Source organism: Melitaea cinxia, chromosome 18 (genome assembly GCF_905220565.1).
Source record: "Melitaea cinxia chromosome 18, ilMelCinx1.1, whole genome shotgun sequence".
Classification (NCBI taxonomy): domain Eukaryota; kingdom Metazoa; phylum Arthropoda; class Insecta; order Lepidoptera; family Nymphalidae; genus Melitaea; species Melitaea cinxia.
In genome coordinates, this window is record NC_059411.1 from 2,491,321 (window position 1) to 2,513,452 (window position 22,132).

Genomic DNA, 22,132 nt, shown 5'->3' on the forward strand with positions numbered 1-22,132 from the left:
ATAACACGGCTTACTGAGACCGCGGTGGCTAAACTCAAAACTTTAATAAGTCTTCAAGGATCTTACGTAGCTAATAAGTTTTTTCTCAAACGTCCAACTTTATGACCCACGACGCTAATAAAACTTCATCAGAGGTACGTGCGAGGACGGATCCGCAGCGGCTTTTAAAAGCCTTAAGCGAGGGGGGTGTAAGGCGTCGCGACGCTCAGTCGGGCGCCGGCCTCTGGCAGCGCCGGTCGCGAATATGGCCCGTGCCAGGTAAAGGGCATGCGGCTCGCGCTCGCCGCGCTCGCGGCCTGCTGCGTGGTGGCGCGCGCCGAGCTGCCCTCCGCGCGACTTGCTCCGCGCAACACCACCACCCACCACGTGCTCCAGTGCAGTGATGGGGTCGTTCTCCCAGTTTGGTTGCCCCTCGAAGATGTTCCGACACTTCACATCGCCTTCCGAGGTTTCGTTTATTTCTTTACACTTATGTACCTCTTCATCGGAGTGTCCATCGTTTCCGACAGATTTATGGCGGCTATTGAAGTCATAACGTCGAGAGAAAAAGAGGTGCGCGTGCGACGTAATGGGAGCGAACAAATCATCGTAGTACGAGTATGGAACGAAACCGTCGCAAACTTGACATTGATGGCTTTAGGATCGAGTGCACCTGAAATTTTGCTATCCGTTATAGAAATTGCCGGGAAAAATTTTGAAGCTGGAGATTTAGGACCAGGTACGATTGTTGGGTCAGCGGCTTACAACCTATTCGTTATAATCGCAATATGCGTTTTAGTGATACCAGATGGAGAAGTGCGAAAAATAAAGCATTTAAGAGTGTTCCTAGTTACCGCAACCTGGTCAGTATTCGCATATGTTTGGTTATATCTTATTCTAGCAGTAATATCACCGAGTGAAGTTGAAGTATGGGAGGGTGCGGTTACGTTTTTGTTTTTCCCTGCAACAGTCTTGACAGCGTACATTGCAGACAGAAGGCTTTTAGTCTACAAATATCTAAAGAAAGGATACAGAGTAAATGAAAGAGGTGTTATCGTTGAAGCTGAAGGCGATGGTTCAGTTGAGATGGCGTTAAAACCAAATTCTGATGAATTTGCATCGGATGATGAGGAAGGTCGCGAGTTAGAGAAATCACGCAAAGAATATATTAAAGTATTACGCGAGTTGAGAAGACAACACCCCGAAGAAGAATTGGAAACAGTTGAACGGATGGCATTGGAGACTTTGATGGCTCGTGGGCCGAAATCCCGTGCTTTTTACAGAGTTGCTGCAACAAGAAAAATGACAGGTGGAGGTGATTTCTCTCGTAAAATATCAGAGCGTGCACAGAGTGATTTAAGTGAAGTTAAAGCAGAAATACAACGTCGAGAGTCTAGCTCTGTGTCAGTGGAGCCCAAAGGGCCAAATGTGCGATTCGACCCTGACCATTACACTGTGATGGAAAATTGCGGCTCCTTCGAAGTAAGAGTAATCCGCAAAGGAGATTTGAGCGGAGAGGTGACCGTACAGTATACTACTGAGGATGGAACTGCAGAAGCAGGTTCAGATTATGTAGCAGCTCAAGGATCGCTTGTATTTGGTCGCGGGGAAGCTGAAAAGAAATTTACCCTCCAAGTTATAGATGATGATGTATTCGAAGAGGATGAGCATTTTTTCGTTCGTTTAAGCGCACCGAAGGGCGCCTGCTTGGCTTCACCGTCTACTGCCACTGTAGTGATATTGGATGATGATCATTCTGGAGTGTTTTCGTTCCCACAGAGGGATTTCGAGTTAACTGAGTCGGTCGGGACTTACGAGCTTCGTGTGGTGAGGACGGCTGGTGCGCGTGGGAAGGTGCGGATACCGTATTGGACGGAAGATGGCACGGCGAAGAGCGGTGCACAGTTCGAGGCTGTGCAAGATACCATCGTTTTCGAGAACAACGAAACTGAGTAAGTACTTTTTAATTTTTCTTAGTTTATATTTTAAGGTGTTGATTAATATTTAGAAGTGATTAATGAAAACGAGCTTAACGAAAGCACGTTTTAATCAATCATTTCTTCATACGTCATCCGAAATTGCCTTTTCTTACGCGACACTGTAGGTTTTCAGCGGGTGAAATTATCACGGAGGTACTTCTAAGTATATGTCCAAGGTTTCTCGGGTCATTTATCAGGCTTCGGTGCGCGTGTACCTTTGATTGTTACAACAGACATTTTTTTGCTTTAATTAAAAATATTAAGTTCAGGTGTAAAAAGAATTATAAAAATTTTAAGATTATTTTTTTAATATTTTTTTTTTATGATTACGTTTTTAGTGCGAAAATTTATCCACAACGTTTTGTGGGTGAATTTTTACAGCTTAATATCCGGAGAAAACCCGAAGTATTATTTAATATACTTATCGAAGTAAATATTAAACGAAGTGAGATTACGAATTCATAATGTTGTCACGTACTCAAACATTAATTTTTATTTATTTCTTCACTTTATATTCTATTAACCTTAAGACTTTTTTAAACTATTTTATGTATGTTTTATATATTTAGTTATGATTGTAATTAATGACGTATATTTAAATCTTTATGATACTTTTCGAAAGTATTTTAACATATAATAAACGTAGCTTAAACTCGTAATTTACGCCCGTCGTAAAATTTCAAATAATTGAATATTAAATTTACATATAAAATATATTCAATAAAAAATTAAAATCAAAAATAGCTTCATTCGAATTGGCTTCAAAAGCACTGTCGAATCGTTATTATACAAATTAAAAATTAAGAATTGATTATTATTTTTAAAAGTAAAGTTACAACCGATTCGGAATGTAGATTCCGCAGAGAAGAATCGGCAAGAAACTTCGCAGTTACTCTTTTGAAAAATAATATATAAACTGTCTTTAAGCACAAAATTAGTAATATTTTGCATGAAATACAGCGTTATTAAGTCCACACATCCTTATCACCTATGTAATCCTGCACCGAATAATACGCTTTATCTATTAATTTATTTTTAATAAACACTTTAAATCCCCCAAACTGTGGAAGATATTACTTTCTCGTGGCAACAACGAATGCTATATAATTAATGAAGGTAAAAATGTATGCTTCGTTTGAAGAATATCGAAATACACAATTATTAATATATTGAATTAAAATAATTAAATTCTATTGGTAACTACTGTTAATTGTTAATTTTTTTTAATATTATTTGATAAAATGGTATAAAACTTACTAACATATAAAAAAATAATAAAATATTTACTGAGATATTTATACGCCTTCTTTTGGATTCTAATATTGAAATAAAACTTTTATAAACTAGTTACTATTTTCGATTTCGTACTTCGATTTATTTATATCGCTAATAGGTCATTTTTAAGTCAAAAAGTCTTAAAACCTAATTACCATAAAACTAATCTTAAAAAATGTGAATTCAGTCACAAACAACGAAAAAAAGTGTGCTACAATAATATAAATATTAAAATAAAATATAAATTTTAAGAAATATAAAAATTTGCTTCAATTGCTTGTAATTCGTCTAACTCGTCGTTTTTGTCGTTTCAAAATAACAATTTTTTTTTGTCTTGTGATAAAAATATAGGCCAGCAATTTTTTCAATTATTGCCCTGTATTCTACGAGACTGACTAGATATTTTATTTTTATTTGAGATTTGGTTTTATTTCTTAAAAAGTTAAAGTTTTATACAAAAACTGCAAGTCAGCTGTGAGCCACTGCGCGGGTAACCAGCTTTCAGAGTTCATTTGTTTTTTAATATGCTTTAAATACTACGAAAAAAAATTGTTAATAATTTTTTACTCATTAAAAAAGTATTGTATTTTTAACAAAAGAAAAGTTTTACAAGTCACAGAGGATCAATAGCCATAAATCACTAACTTAAGCTACTAAGGATATCGAATAAATCTAAAACCCCGCGACCATGGCGTCTGCAACGTCGCCGAAACATCCGAATTTCAAAATGACAACCGCAGTATATCTCCTAGAATCGAAAGTATAAATCAATTAAAATCGTAAGCGTATTGTCATTGCCGTCAGTTTAATTGACACAACAGTTCTGTCACAAAAAGAGACATCTGATTCTGTATGACACAAATCATGGCACAATATGAGCAGGATTGAATTACAGCGGCATTGGGTTGATGTTAAATGTGGTGGAGGCTTAAAGATTACATCACACCTTGTAACGTCATATGAAATTTCTGTCACGAGATAATACTAAAAGACCATTGATTCCACAGGGCTTACATCCTAGAATTTTCAAGTCGATGTTTGTAACTTAAATTTCACCTCAGTGATAGCGATATCGCGGTATCTCATAAAAAAAAATCATTTTTTTTTATACAAACAAGTCGGCAAACAAGCGTACGGTTCACCTGATGGTAAGTGAGTACCGTAGCTTATAGACGTCTGCAACACCAGAAGCATCGCAAGTGCCTTGCCGACCCTATTCCCAATTCCTCCCAGGAGTTCTGGTCACCTTACTCGCCAACAGGAACACAACACTGCTTGAAAACAGTATTATTTAGCAATGATCTTCTGTAAGGTCAAGGTACTACCCCAGTCGGGCTGCTCCATACTTTAAGCAGGGAATTTCCTGCTGCCTACCTCAGTTAAAGCATATTTTGATATCAAACTTGAAGACGCTTTGATCTCGGAATCTACATTAAAAAAAGGATTTAAAGAACGATTTATTATGAAGAGTTTTGATAATTTTTAAATTCTAAGGTGAAATGTTTTGAGGATACCTAATTTCAATTTTCTATCGTCTATAAGCTGCGGTAATCGCATAGCATCAGGTGAGCTTGTTTGTCGACCTAAAATTTATTATCAGTTACTAATGTTTACATTTTTTCTTTATTTTTCTTTTTGTTTTGTAATATCTGTAATTGTGACGTCTCAAAAAAACATTTTCTATCCATATATACATGAGAGGTATTAAGAAGAAACAATTATTTACTGTCTTCAAAAAAAAGGAGAAAGTTCTCACTTCGGCAAAGAATGATTGAGTGTTACAAAATGGTGCTAATTATAATATCATCATTTAGTATATCCATATTATTGGATACATTTTTCGGTCACCGACACGGTCAGTCGGAGACGCGGGTTCGAACCCCGCTGGAGCGGTCAATTTTTGATATGATATCAAAAAATGTTTTGAATTCCTAATGTGTGGGTAACACAAAAATAAAATTGTACATACATTTTTCAAATTTAGTACATGAAAACGTTGCAACGCGTTTTAGACACCGTAATCACGTAGTTTATACACTCCACTGACACACTTCGGTAATATAGTAAACTAGCGACTCACCCCGGCTTCGCGCGGTTGCAAAAACTAACAGTGTTCCTCTAATATATTATGCATGTATTATACATATAAACCTTCCTCTGAAATTACTCTATTTACTAAAGAAAACCGCATTAAAATCCGTTGCATAGTTTTAAAGATCTAAGCATACAGACAGCGGGAAGCGACTTAGTTTTATACTATGTAATGATGTATATTTTTTATGTTTTTACCATTTCTATTATTTCTTTATTCTATTTATGATTTAGACTTCTGTAATTTCTACAAATAACGATATTCTATGTTACTAAAATATTGGCTATTAATTATTACTAAGAAATGGCTCCTTGACCAGCAAAAATCGGAATCAAATTGGCTAAAAGTGAAGCTATCAATACATTGATATAGGCGACTATAGCATTTCATCAGACAGTTGGTACGAAACATTCACTAAGCTGGATTTGTAGTAACTATGACTTTATTTTAAGCGTATAGTGTGTCTCACGTGGCTCGCCAATTTGTCTACTTGTACCATCGGCAACATACTTCATTTATTAATCCTGGTTTTTATTTTTACTATTTTCATATACTTTGTTAATGCTATATATGTTACTATATTCAGTTTTAAAATGTAAATCTAACGTCCTGTGCTGGCAGCATTTGTAAAGGTGCGGACTGAAAAGCAGCTGTAAGCTGAGTCTACGACCTTTTCACCAGCATTTTTTCTAGTCTCTGTAAATTAGACTAAGAAATCTTTTGTTTTTTTATGCTTGGTGAATACACGTCTTATTATTATTATTAATTTCTTCAAAAATGATACGCGAAATGAAATAATTATTTAACGATAAAAACAGTATTTATTCAGACCCAAAAAAGTTCGAATGCGCTAAATCTCCTGAGATTTTACCTACATCCAGATTTACTAGTACAATTTTAAATATTCTTTTTCATAACAAAGTTCTTAAATCATAAACGAGCTATATAACTATGGAGGTCGTCTAGGTAAAAGTACTAGGTAGAAGTATCAAATTTCAATATTTAATTAAATACTGGCCATAAATTCAGATTTTATGATTTTAGAAATTAATTTTATAAAAAAAATTTACATTTACTTTTAATATATGATGATTTGAGATTTTAAGGTAACCTACCCTAAAATATCTGTTTACGTACGTGTAACTATCTCGTTCCGTAGAGCATCGAGCTTGACATTTTAACTTTTTTAATTTTGGGTTGTTTAAGTGTATTTACGAGGTGTAGTTGTGCGAGCAGCTGCCTAAAACAACGATGCTTTGCGGGTTCGATTCCGTCTCGGGATGAATATATTATATCAGTAAATATTTCTTTCCGGTTTGAATGTCTGCCTTGTAGATCTCGAGGGCCTCCTCCCGTGCCTCGGAGAGCACGTTAAGCCGTCGCGCCTAGTTGTTATTATAAATACCTGATAGCGATCATTACTCATAGTAGGGAACATATCCGACAACCCCAGTAGAGCAGCGTGGTGGACTAAGCTCCAATCCTTCTCCTACATGGAGAAGGCCTATGCCCAGCAGTGGAATGTTACACGCTGAACATGCATGCATTGTTTAGTTTATTTTCATGGGTTTTTCCATTCCTGTTCTTATCTATAAAATTTCCCTAACTGATCCTGCTTTCGGCTTCAGGGTTTGAATCTATTCACGGGGTAGGTCTAGCTATTTATATATGTAGTTTTAATATATATGTAAAAAAACTAGATATATGTATATCAGTCGAATCTTACCTTAGAACGACCGAGTTTGTATATGTACAGATGCTTATTTATTGAATAAATATTTATATATTTGCTGTCGTGTTATATGAAACGATGAGTTTAAGAATTGTCAATAAAATTATAACCTTCAGTAATAAATAACGTAACAGGCAGACGAGGCTCACACCTGTTTTATTATTAGTTTAAATATGTTGTATTGGTGCCAGTTGACCGTTCGATAATCGCCCTGACATTGTATGGTTTCTTTAACCTTAGTGTACTAGTTTGGTTTCATGGCAAAGTTAATAACGTTACGTTGACGTCATTAATTTACTTTTATAACTTTGTTATCGGTAAATTAATGGCGTATAAATAGACATATTTGAAAACGCCATATCCTTGACTTAGTTACAGATTTTTATACGAGAAAGTCAAATCGAAGTTACGAATATTTCTTTAACGTGACGTTAAGATTTATGTTTAAAAAAAGTTGGGCAAGTATCACTTTTACAATTTGAACTGAGGTAGGGCACAGCGGGAATTTGCTTGCTCAAAATATGGGGCAGCCCGACTGGGATACTACCTCAACCTTACAAAAGATCACAGCTAAATAACACTTTCAAGCAGCGTTGTGGTCCTGTTAATGAGTAAGGTGACCAGAGCTCCTGGGGTGAATAGAGGATAGGGTCGGAAATGCGCTTGCTATGCTTCAGGTGTTGCAGACGTCTATAAGCTATGATAATCGCTTACCGTTAGGAGAGCCGTACGATTGTTTGCCGACCTACTTTTATGTAAAAAAAACATGTTTTAATGTTAAGATCGACAGCTCGGTGGCAGCATAGTAGTGGTCGCTGAAATTACGAAAGGGGTTTGTAGTTCGATCACTGCACACACGCATACGCATTCAGCTTCTAACATCCCACTGCTGGGCATATGCCCAGGCATATGCCTCTCTCCATATAGGAGGAGTGGATCTTGATCCACCACGCTGCTCCACTGTGGGTTGGCGGAATGTTCATAATATAATATAATATAATATATTAATAAAATTGTAACTTTACTCTGACATAACATAACAAATAAATTTTGTTTCTGAAATCATGTACGGATCTCAAATGTATATCTTTTTAGCTTCATAAGGAGCAATTATAGAATACTGCCTCAGGCGTCATACCGTGAGCTGCGGTACCGAATCTTAAGTTACAACCGCTACGTAATTATTTTCAGCTTATTTCATTCTATTTTCTAAGATATGTTTTTTAGAGTATAATAATACTTATTATCAAAAATATATAATTATATGGTGTGTGTTTAGGCTAAAGATCAGACTGTTGTATTAGTAGTTCCGTATACGTTTGTGAGGACCTTTTTTAACCGACTTCAAAAAAGGAGGAGGTTACTCAATTCGACCGTATTCATATATATTTTTTTAATGTATGTTCGGGGATAACTTCGTCGTTTAGGAACCGATTTTGATAATTCTTTTTTGGTTACAATGGAGACATCCTAATTGTGGTACCATGATAAGGAAACCAGTATCTGATGATGGAATCCTAGAGAAATCGAGGGAAACCCTCGAAAATCGTAGTGACGACTAGTGCGTTTGTTAATTTTTTCGTCTACTTACTTTGTATTAAAATCCACTTTCTATTGTACGATACATAAATTGAAATTGTATAAAGCACGTAGAACGGAATAGCTTCAATGAAATATGTATAGATTGATGCTGTGAAAGGGGTTGTTTTTGTTTGGCGTGTGCGCTAGTGTATTGTATGCGTTTCTAGACCCCTGATATGGTATTCAAATCCTTCAAGGGTCCATTTATTATTGGAAACAGACAATTACTTTTGTTCAAAAATACCGTCTCTATAATATAAGTTGAATTAAAATGAAATGCATTGTGCTATTTCTAAATAATTGGTTCCTAACCATCGTACAAAATTATTTAGGTAGGCCACAGGAAATTCCTGCTCAAAATATGGAAATATGGAGCAGCCCGACTGAGGTAGTGTACCTCGACCTTACAGAAATCATAGCTAAACAATACTGCTTTCAAGCTTCTTGTGTTCCTATTGGTGAGTAAGGTGACCAAAGCTCGTGGCTAATTGTGGCTATCCCCGACCCCATTGTCTGTAACGCGCTTGTGATGCTTCTGATGTTGCAGGTGTCTATAAGCTACGGTAATCGCTTACCATCATGTGAACCCGAACTTGTTTGCTGACCTAGTTATTTAAAAATCTATACAAATAAATAAAATTGAAGTGTCTGTTTTTAATATTATATCGCTTTTTAACCGCTTTTTACTAAATGCGTATGGATACATACATGGTACATATACCAATATAACATTTTTTACAATTTTTGTTTTTTTGTTAAGTGTATGTGTATTGTTTTCTTCACAAACATTATCTAATGAACAATGGTTATAATAAAATATATGACTACATATACTTTTTTACTAAGAAAATACATATAAAAGTGGTAGTTAATTACTACTATTCTATTCTTCGAGCATCTCTATTTTCCTTGATATATCGTCCGCTGAAAATGTGTAATCTACTTGCAACTCTTCTTTAACTTCTGGACTTTTCGTTTATGCCTCTGTAACGGAAATAAGTTAATCTTTATTTTAGTGATCCAAATTAATGTAACAATTATTGTACGATTATTGTCCTACTAAATTTGAGTTAACAATAGGGTCGTATATCGTATATACATATATCTATACAAATAAATAAAATTGGAGTGTCTGTTTATAATATTAAAATAACCGCTTTTTACTAAATGCATATGGATCTATATACACGGTACATATATCAAAATAACATTTTTTTTACAATTTTTGTCTGTCTGTCTGTCTATCTGTCTGTCTGTTTGTTCCGGCTAATCACTGAAACGGCTGGACCGATTTTGACGGGACTTTTACGTACAGATAGCTGATGTAATAAGGAGTAACTTAGGCTACTTTTATTTTAGAAATTTATTTATTTTACAACTCTACGAACTGAACAATAACTTTTTTGTTAAATTCCACGCAAGCACTCGCGGGTACCGCCAGTTTTTTTATAAAATTATAAATAGCTGATTTCTGTACATGAGAGATATATCTGTAAAGTTAAATATAACTATTTGTATTTTTGTGTGTCGCTTTGTTCACGAATCACATAAAATCTGATTGACTACCGCTTACTACGCTGTGATTCTGGGGGTCTAACTTCACTTATGGTGAAAGTCACTTTGATAAAGCGCCTTGAAAGTATATTTAGCTCTATAAACTATATGTACATTTGGAACGTGTGAAACTGCGGTTAGTTAGTGGTAAATAAACTGAAACGGCAGGTTGTATCCAATATCTTGTTCTAGTACGGTAATTAAATCGTTTGTAATTGATATCGTCCAGTCAACCCTTGTCAAATTGTTCCTAATTAATTAATATCGCCATCAGGGTTCCATCTTACTTACAATAGATCGAAGGCGATAATTCAAGAAGCAATCGCTTTGTAACAAAAGAATAAGTGAGATTGAATGATAAATTACTTTTGAAATTAAAAAATAACGTTGAGCTTCTTTTAAATGATTTTTTGCTGAAAGATAAATTAGTCAGTGATTTGTTTGTAAGTAAAGACCAAGTTGAACTTCACGCACAATTCATTTCCACCATTCTGTATTTACAAGACTGTTTAATAATAATGAGAACTGCATAGCTTCTATTATAGTAACGTACACTTACAAATATACTTGTATTTAGAAGTATATTTGTAAGTGTACGTAGTGTAGCAACATTTAAAATTGTATAGATTTTTAAAATATTTATTCATTTTTTTTAAAGTACTTGTATAAATCAATCTCAGAGCTTGTTTTACCGCTTGCTGATAACTTTTGTGCTTATTGATTGGATTAGTAGAAGGTAAAACGAGCCCTTAAATCTGTTTCACTCTGTAGAACTTAGTCGATTTGACAATTTTTTGAGTTTACATTATTATCTTTATAAATATACTCGTATACTTCGATTTTTAATTTTTTAGTCACAATTTAAATATAAGATTTCTTTAACTTGTTATTTTTTCTGATTTTGAAATTTGAATTTATCAAATTATACCACTAATATGTATTTATAATTCACAACTTAAAACGGACAATCATTGACGAAGCGAAGGCCATCGGAAAGACTTGGAGTGAGATCAAGCGAGACGCTCAGGACCGTTCGGGATTGAGATGCACTGTGGTCACTCTCTCCCGTTTAGGGTACACAGGAACCTAATACAATTTCAGAACTAAAAAAATATTTACGGTATCACGTCAATCACGTCAGCCTGGAATGGTGCCAAGAATGCTGGCAGCATTTTACCGTTGAATCGCTATGCCGATTCTCTGAGCAAAAGAATGCAACAACCCTCTTGTCATCAGTGGAAGCAATACGACGAGATAATAATTTTAATTACCAGCACGTCAAATTTATCACGTATAATTTGAGTTCCTTTAAAATATTTCAATGTTGTTTTTTATGAGCTTTGATTGTCGTAAAGACAAAATTGAAAGTCTTATAAATATAAATTTATAAATCAAATTCACGCTTACTAAAAATACATAAATCATAAATAAACGCAATACAATAAATGTACTGTGTGGCTACGGTACTAAAGAATATAGCCACCACCTCTCTTCCCGTGGGTGTCGTAAGAGGCGACTAAGGGATAACATAGTTCCACTACCACCTTGGAACTTAAAAAGCCTACCGGTGGCGGAATAACCATCCAACTGCTGGCTTTGAAATACACAGGCCGAAGACGGGCAGCAGCGTCTTCGGTGCGACAAAGCCAGTACTGCGGTCACCAACCCGCCTGCCCAGCGTGGTGACTATGGGCAACACACATGAGTTCACGCTATTTTTGGCGCGAACTTGTGGAGGCCTATGTCCAGCAGTGGACTGTATAGGCTGTAATGATGATAAATAAACGCATATATAATCACTTATCAGCGTTTTCTTTACATTCACACCTCAACGATTTAAAAAAAAAACGTCATAAGGTTTCGTGGAAACCACAAAAGATGTTATATCGACGTAATAAAAGGCTAGTTGATAGGTCGACCTCTTTCTATATTACGAAATAATCCCCGAAATTCGGTCATCTTCGTCACCTTAAATCCTTAGACGTAACGGTTCAAGGAAAACCTTTTAGGTAAAACGATATGTGTCGCCATGTTTTACATATTTAGGAGAATTATTTTTAGTTATAAATACTTTTATACTATATAAATTCTTCTATACTATAATACTGGGTGTCGTAAGAGGCGACTAAGGGATAACACAGTTCTACTACCACCTTTGAACTTAAAAAGCCGACCGATGGCGGGATAACCATCCAACTGCTGGCTTTGAAATATACAGGCCGATGACGGGCAGCAGCGTCTTCGGTGCGACAAAGCCAGCCCTGCGGTCACCAACCCGCCTGCCCAGCGTGGTGACTATGGGCAAAAAACACGAGTTTGCGCCATTTATTGGCACGAACTTGTGGAGGCCTATGTCCAGCAGTGGACTGTAATAGGCTGAAATGATGAATAATGATGATAAATACTTGAAGTAATAATATGTGTATGTATATAATATTCTTGTACCTGTTTTTATAGTATGTATGGATATTCTTGACCTATGTGAAAATTCAATCTGCTTGGTTAATTCCATTTTTATAACACTAAAATCACATAAAAAGCACACGGCTAAGATGGCAAGCGTCGCCTATAGATGTCGCCTGCAACACCAGAATGCGTTCCCAACCATCCCTAGGATCTCTGGATACCTTACTCAACACAGGAACACAAGACTACTTGGGAGCAATATTATTTTGCTGAGAACTTCAGTAACGTTGAGGGTACCATCCCAGTCAGGCTGCTCAAAATTTTTTGCAGGATAATTTCTCCTGTGCCCTCGAATAAATGTGAACTATAATCTGTAAACATTATTCTTGATAATATCTAACAATTGACTAAACGGATTACACGGAACGAATAGTACAGACGTACAAAACAAGTCTATATATAGATAGTCACAGAGCAATGCAGAATGCAACGTACAATGCAGTTCGTTAAATATAGCGGTTGAGACATTAATATTACAAAAGTAATTTCAAAGCCGGAACGTTTTTCTATTGTTTTAGATAGATGATCATTAAAATTAGATCTTAATATAATAGTAGCTGACCCCGCACACACAAAATTACTTAGCTATACTTACATTAGTTTAAGAACTTAATTAGGTATTAAGATTAAATTCAACTATTTACAAAAATATATACTTTGTTTCATTACTTTAAGAAGTTAGTTATTAAGGTTAAATAAAAAAGGTATATTATTATTTTTTTCAGTTTTTTTCGGTGGTTTAATTTTTTGTTAAAAAGTTTTTATTAATGTATTTCTGCTTGCTACTAAACGAAAAAAAAATCGACTTCAACTTAAATCGGCTAGTAATACCGTAATCTACCGTAATCGGGTAGTAGAAAAAAGAATAATATTATGAATTACTATTAGGAATAACTCAAAAAGTACTCGTCAGATCTCAATCAAATTTAAATGGGGCCACTTGACAAACACAGATTTCAAAATCAGAATTAAAAGAGAATCACCAAAATAAATACACCCAGTCATAACTTATGATTACACAATAAAAATAGTTATTGAGAACCTCAAAACTCAGGCCGAAGAAAATTCGGAAGTAGATAGAAGTCATTCTATTACAAAGGATATAAAATATGCAAATAAGTCCCTGCTCAAGGGTTTTTTTGTTTGTTTAATAATTTATTTTATTTTACACCTTTCGCCGCAAAACTGGAAACGCGAAAACGTGTTCCAGTTTAATATAAATTATACATACATTCCTTTATATAAATTTTGATTTTACACCCGTATTATGAAAATAAAAGAAAACACATGTTACACATAAATACATAAAGACATACGCATTATAATAAATGCATTGGAATATAAATATACGTAAAACTACATGGATAGGATACGCGCATAAAAATCCTAGATCCTCATAATTTGAATAAAAAAAAAAGACGCAATACAAAATCGTTTTAGTGGCTAGTCTACGGAGATGCAACAGACAGAGAGACTTCCTTTTGCATATAACATTAGTTATATGGCATCTTAGGAATAAATTTACATGCAAGTGTATTGGCTCCTTGCCAAGAGTAAATACGAGTATATATCTATGTATTTGCTCCTAACCATTAACCAAGGTCCTTGCTAAAATATAGCGAGTACACTCAAATTAAATTTAGTTAATCAGTTAAAATGTCGTAAGTTAAATTCAGTCGACTTTTCATTAAGTCGCACTGTCTATCGAGTTTTAGTTGCAATTATTTGCTCCTAACCATTAACCAAGGATCTTGCTAAAATATAGCGAGTACACTCAAATTAAATTTAGTTAATCAGTTAAAATGTCGTAAGTTAAATTCAGTCGACTTTTTATTAAGTCGCACTGACTATCGAGTTTTAGTTGCAATTATTTGCTCCTAACCATTAACCAAGGATCTTGCTAAAATATAGCGAGTACACTCAAATTAAATTTAGTTAATCAGTTAAAATGTCGTAAGTTAAATTCAGTCGACTTTTTATTAAGTCGCACTGACTATCGAGTTTTAGTTGCAATTATTTGCTCCTAACCATTAACCAAGGATCTTGCTAAAATATAGCGAGTACACTCAAATTAAATTTAGTTAATCAGTTAAAATGTCGTAAGTTAAATTCAGTCGACTTTTTATTAAGTCGCACTGACTATCGAGTTTTAGTTGCAATTATTTGCTCCTAACCATTAACCAAGTCAGTTGACTGTCGTGGCGCAGTGGCACATCTGTATTGCTTAAATCGTGACTTTATAGTTCAAATCCTGTGCAAGCGCAAACTAAAATTACAATTATTTTTTTTTTCGTTTTTTTTTTTTTTTTTTTTTACGTATATAAACTTAATACCATAAGGATTAATGAACTTTTATAGAATTATATCTGGTTTTCAAAATGCCCGGCTCATGTGCAGCATGCAATAAGGCAGTTTTAGTCACGCAAAAAAGATTGAAATGTTCAAGTGCGATATGCTCTCTATTATACCATAGCGAATGTGTAAACTGTGATGATAGTAGCTTAACAAACCGAGCTACATGGATATGCCCTCAATGTGCTGCAAGGAAACCAAAGCGAGATAATACAAATACACCAATTCGGAGTCAAGGTCACAAGCAGCAGTCGCCTGACAATGCTTCCGTCTCGTCACCTCTATTATCGATGGGTAATCCTGTTTGTGATTTCGTGGAAGAGATTAGGATTTTACGGCAGGAAATAAGTGAGCAATTTGCAAACCAACGAGCTTGTTTGGACAAATTCGATGCTAAACTTAGTGATGTACAGCGAGAGGTAAAAGACCTCGGAGGTAAATTTAATAGTTTAAAGAAAGATGTGGATGAGCTAACTAAATCTGTGCAGTTCCTATCTGATGCTCACGATGAACAGATTGGGCTAAACGATGAAGTTAAGAATTCCCTATCTAATATAAATTCGGAGAACCAAAACTTGCGATCACAAATATTTGTACTGGAGGGTAAAATGGACCAACTCGAGCAGCAGGCCAGGGATTGTAACGTGGAACTTCAGTGTGTCCCTGAGAACAAAAATGAGAATATTCTTACCATTGTCCAGCAGATGGCGTCGATTGTCGCCTGCGACTTATCGGATCAAAATATTCTGAGTTGCCACAGAGTTCCTAAGGTGGATTCGAGCTCGCAACGCACAAGAAGCATTGTGGTAAGATTAGCTAGCCCAAAAATACGGGACGACCTTCTGGCTTCCGTCAAACGATTTAATAAAAAGAATCCCCAGAATAAACTTAACACATCGCATCTGGGATTTGCTGGACAAAACTCACCGGTCTATGTTGTGGAACACTTGTCTCTAAAGAATAAAAGGCTCCATGCTGCCACCAGACTGGCTGCAAAAGAGAAGAAGTATGAATTTGTGTGGATAAGAAACGGTCGCGTTTTCGTTCGAAAAAATAATGAGTCTGCAGCTCAGTGGATTAAAAATATTGATGTCTTAAAAAATTTAAAATAAACTGATGCTCATTTCTATTTGCACGTTTTTAGATATATATTTTTTTGTTATAAATTCACACTAAACATATTTTATCAAAATGTACGAGGTCTAAGGACCAAAACAGAGGATATCTATTCCGCGGTTCTCTCTCATGACTATGACATTATAGTTTTGACCGAAACTTGGTTAAACAGCACGGTTTTTGACAACGAAATTTTGGATGGTCGCTATATTTTGTATAGGCGTGATCGGTCGTCATGTCCTCTTTCTTTCCACAAAAAGGAAGGTGGTGGCGTGGCAATCGCTGTTAATAAAAAAATCGAATCAATAAGAAAATATGAATGGGAATCGGCTTGTGAAGACTTGTGGTTGTCAATTAAAACTAGTCATAATACTTATATATCTGTTTGCGTTGCCTATGTTCCGCCACCTGTTAGGGAGGATTACCTGGAATGCTTTCTTAAAAATGTCACAGATATCTGCAATAATAGAATGCCGCCTCGTTCACCAGTTCTCATCGTTGGTGACTTTAATTTATCTAATATTTTGTGGGAACCTAACAATAATGATAGTGATTTATTACCCAAACAATTTTCTAATAATGTAGATAGTATATTTTTCGAAAACATGGCTTTTAATAATTTAAAACAATATAATTCCATTAAAAATGTAAATAATCGTATTTTAGATTTAGTACTAGCGAATAGTTCTGATTGGATAAAAGTGAGCAAAACAGATGATGCTTTGGTATCAATAGATCGCCATCATCCGCCTTTAAATGTTTTTATTAATTTAAAAACTCATTGTGATAATTATATTAGATCTTCCCGTGCACCATTTCTGAATTTTTTCTTGTGTGATTTTGACGGTGTATCCAATGAATTAGATGACATAGACTGGTTATCCGCATTTAATAATGCATCCTCGGTGGACGAAAAAGTAGATATTTTCTATCAGACGATAATGCCTATTATATATAAATATACACCTATGCGTAAGCCCCGAGATAGCCACTATCCCATATGGTTTTCGGTTCCATTATTGAGGGCACTCAGGGAGAAGGCAAAATATCACTGTAAAAGCAAGAAATATAATAATTCAATGGATAAATACTCTTATGAGATACTGCGTGAACGATGCGCGGTAATGATAAAAGATTGCTATACAAATTTTAAAAAGCGTGTCTCTGAATGTATTCGTGGTGACCCTTCCTATTTTTGGACCTTCTTTAAGCATCAACGCAAAAATAGCAATAATTTTATTCCAAATGAAATGTTTCTCAAAGATTTCGTAGCCATAGGAGGTAAAAGTGCATGCAATGCCTTCGCTAAATATTTTGAATCGATCTATATTTGCCCTAGTAATTGTCAATTGGTAGATTATCCCACCCCTCCCCCTGTGCACAATATTTCTAATATGCCATTAAGTGCTTGTCGGTTGTCAGAGGGAGAAGTTTTTGAGCATCTTTGTAATTTGGATCCATGCAAAGGAGCCGGGCCAGATCTCCTTGCTCCATTATTACTTAAAAAATGCGCTCGTCAATTAGCTAGGCCACTTACCCTTATATATAATCATTCGCTGAACTCAGGTATTTTCCCTGCCAGGTGGAAAGCTGCTTATGTAACACCGGTCTACAAATCAGGGGACTCTAAGGATATTACAAATTACCGTCCAATATCCATTTTGTCAGTTAGTGGTAAGGTTTTGGAAAGTATAGTTCAAAAGCGAATTTACTCTCACATTGCTCCATTCTTAGACAACAACCAACACGGTTTTCGCCCTCGCAAATCTACGACTTCTAACTTAGTTAGCTATATTTCCGATATAGCAGAAATAGTGGATTCAGCTGGTGAGGTACATGCAATCTATACTGATTTCCGCAAAGCGTTTGACTTGGTCAACCATAAACTTCTCATGTTGAAAATTGAGTACATGGGAATTCACGGTTCTTTACTTCGTTGGTTCGAGTCCTATTTAGAGAATCGGTCACAGCTCGTTGCTGTAAATGGCTTTAAGTCTTACGAAATACAGGTAGCATCTGGTGTCCCACAGGGTTCCCATCTTGGTCCCACTCTCTTTTTAATTTTTATTAACGACTTAACACATTGTTTACATTCTAAAATGAAACTGTTTGCTGACGATTTAAAGATTTACAGAGCGATTGACTGCCAGCATGATATACGTGTACTACAGAGTGACATAGATGCCGTTAATTCCTGGTGCATCAGAAATGGCATGTCCCTAAACATTGATAAATGTTACCATATAAAATTCACAAGGAAGAGAAACCGGTTTAACTGCGTGTACAAAATAAATAATATAGACCTGACTGAGGTTGACTGTATCAGGGATCTTGGCGTTGTTATAGATTCAACTTTAAGTTTTCGCAAGCACATTGAGAACGTAACGACCAAAGCTTCTAAGTTGTCGGGGCTAGTTTACAGACAGATGAAAATGTTCAATAACTCCACTTTATCGATACTAGTTTTTAACTGTATTGTCCGTAGCCTTCTTGAATATTGTAGTGTTGTGTGGAGCCCGAGTTATCAAGTTCATTCCGATAGAATCGAAAGAATCCAAAAGCGATTCCTTTTCCATCTAGCTTACGGAGATTTCAAGTATAAAGAATTGCTCACATATGAAGCTCGTCTTTCTTACTATAAAATGGTAACGCTAAAGGACCGTAGGCGGATCGCGGATATCGTTTTCCTGTCTAAACTTCTGAAGGGGTTAATTGATGCACCTGAATTGATTGAACGCCTTAATTTGCTTGTTCCTCGTAAGGGTTGCCGCTTACATAACCGTAAGATATTTAGTTTGCCCAGAGTAAAAAGTAATCTTGGTAGACATAGTCCATTGCACAGAATGCAGTTTTTCGCGAATGGAAAGAGAGACGTAATAGATATCTTCTGTGATAGTATAGCTACAGTTAAAAATAAGCTGTATAATGAGCTACGTGTTTAAATTGTATATTGCTGTACAGTATTTTAGGTTTCTGTTGTAATTAATTTTCCCTCTTTTATATTGAAATGTTTAATTTGTTTTTCTTTTATTATTTGAACTGCATGTGTTTAGTATTTTATATTCCTAACTTTTGATTTTGCACTATTGTTAAGTTACCTGTTTTGATTTTAGTTTTGTTTTTTTTTGTGAAATGCATGCTATGTCCACATCTAGGAGACTCAATTGTACATACCTACTTTACACTTTGTCCTTCACTTTATATGTCTATATTAAACGATTGTAGTCAGTTTTGTGGGCTAATAAAAAAAAAAAAAAAAAAAAAAAAAAAAAACCAAGGATCTTGCTAAAATATAGCGAGTACACTCAAATTAAATTTAGTTAATCAGTTAAAATGTCGTAAGTTAAATTCAGTCGACTTTTTATTAAGTCGCACTGTCTATTGAGTTTTAGTTGCAATGCAAAATAAACTTAATGTAACTAAACACACGAGCTTAAATTTGACTTCTCTTCTTAATGAATAATTATACATTCGTTTCGACGACTTATATTTGTGTCTGTTCGTATAGTAAAAAATTAAATAAATAAGCATAGTCAAGGATGGTTTTTCTTTCTTATGTTAGACAGTTTGTCATTACATTGTGCCTATGGTGTTATCAGATAATTTTCAGTTGGTGTTTAGGTGCCGCCGACACCTTAAAAAAAAAAAAAAGTAAAAAGTTTATGTTATGCCAACTTATAAGGGTAAATTTTTTTTTTTTTTTTAAATGAACATCAATCGAATAAATAATAATTTCTGACGAACAAATAACAACAAACGACGAACAAACGATTTGTTTATAAATATTGTGTTTGCTCGCAAACGAAAAAAAACCGACTTAAAATTCATCGACGAGTAATATAACGTAGGTCGACGAAAAAATAGTCAAGTAACTACGCGTTATCAAAGATTACTCAAAAAGTAGTTATCAGATCTCGATAAAATTTATATATGACCACATGATAAATATCAGCTTGCGATTAAATTAAAAATTATCAAAATCGGTACATAAAGTAAAAAGTTATTGCGGATTTCCAAGAGTTTACCTCGATTTCTCTAGGATCCCATCACCAGATCCTGGTTTCCTTGTCATGGTACTAAACTAGGGATACCCCCTTTCCAACAAAAGAAGATTTTGCCTGCAAACACAATTATTAAAGTAAAAATCATTTTCTAAATAATTTTTCAGTCTTAGTTCCGGTTAATTGAATTTGATATAAAATGAAAAAATTGTATAGATGTATGATGTATAGTGTGATAAGTTAATGCGGATGAAGCTGCATGAACCTTTTAAATAGTAACTATATAGGAATAATAGGGCCGGTAATCTGAGCAAATATTATCTTTTTATTTAAGATAATCCCTTTATTAAGTCAAGAAGGTGATATATTATCATGGTGAGTAAGTGAAGCAATAGACATAAACAGAATGGACTGTTTGAGCCTTTAAGAGAACCGAAATTACGCCAAAGTACCGAAATTTTGTCGCGGCTAAACCGCATTGAGTATAAAATAAACGTAGAGTACCTTACTTTTGTGAGGATTTTTATTAAGTAAAACCTCGTGTTATAAAATCTTAAATCAGGACAATGGCCCGCCAAGAGTCGACTTTACTACGATGAGGGACCTTGACAAAAGTTTGAACATTAAATTGTTTAGGAGTTACCCACCTTTTGTGGCAAATTTTTCAGTTTATTTTTTACTTTCACATACGACGACAACAAAGCTTGACGCATTGTGAATAAAAAAAGTTTTCGCTGTTATTTATCAAGTCTATAAAACCGTTTTTTTTTAGAAAATAGTACCAGTTATTATATTATTATATTTAAATAGTTTTTAGTAATAGTTTAGAAAATAGTTTATAAACTAAGTCTTGTGTATAATTTCTAAGTAAAAATCAAGAAAATAGCAAGGAAACTTGCATATTTTGGGAGAATCCCAAAGTACTTGTACCCCAATGTACTAATATTAACTAATCCTCTGAGGAGTAGTATATAGGATTAAGCTGTAATCATTCCTATTTATAGAAGAAGAAACTTTTCCAGTGGAACACGTGCTGACTGTTACTGATGAAACATTATATTGATAAAATTTCAAGTTTTTTTTTTAATACCAAAGCCAAAGTTACGAAAGAAAATCGGAAAGTTTTGTCTCAAAGTTTTCTTGAGTCAATACCACAACTTTTAGCATAGCTGATATTAATTTGGCGTTGAATTTTATAATAACTGTTTGAGTTATACCATAAAATATCCTACTTAAAATGAGGGTAAGGTCGGCTTCGCGCTTGCGATGCTTCTGGTGTTGTGAGAATCAATAGGCTACGGTAATGGATTACCTTCAGGTGAACGGTACGCATGTTGGCCGACCAAGTCATATAAAAAAAATAAACACCAAAAGAATGTGCTGTTTGACGACAGGTTTGACGCAGTGGCAAAACCCATCTGGCTATATTCGCGTTATCAAGACGCTATGGATGTTGAAAATGTAGATTATAAAAGAACTGTGAGCTAAAATGGTGTCTCAAATTTAGCCTTTCGAAAAAAAACTATAACTCCAAAACAAACCCAGATAATAAAAAATGTATTGTTTCTAACAGCAAACAAAAGTTACAGTTTGTACCATAACCATTTTTTATTTTTAGCTTCCATATTTTTGCTCAGCGACGCATTTATGACATCTTATTTTCATTAAATTAAATTTGGACATAACCAGTTTTTTGAAATACCTTTCCTATGTTAATTAAAACAAAACAAACAAACTATTGACATAAAATTATAGTAATAATAATTATAGCAAGTTTTTTTGATTTTATGACAAAAAAGGTAAATAAATATGTATGTATGATCAAAGTATAGAGTATGATCAAAAAGGAAATATATATAAAATCGCCTTGGAATTTTGGGTAAAAAAGTTTTGCTTCTAATATTGTTAGAAAGTTTTAATCACCACGAATAAAAGCGGAACAGGAGACATGGGTAGCACGTAAAACTGTGTTTTAGAGTAATTAACTTTAGATATTTACGATAAT

The 22,132-nt window shown here is 34.7% G+C and overlaps 1 protein-coding gene across 1 annotated transcript in view; it reads left to right on the forward strand.

The window, feature by feature from the left end:
• The first annotated feature begins 267 nt into the window (after positions 1-267).
• Positions 268-22,132, forward strand: part of LOC123662294 (sodium/calcium exchanger 3) — a 156,686-nt gene continuing 134,821 nt past the window's right edge. Inside the window, exon 1 of the mRNA XM_045597155.1 lies at positions 268-1,931. Coding sequence (XP_045453111.1) covers positions 268-1,931 — 1,664 coding nt within the window. The remainder of the gene's footprint in view (positions 1,932-22,132) is intronic.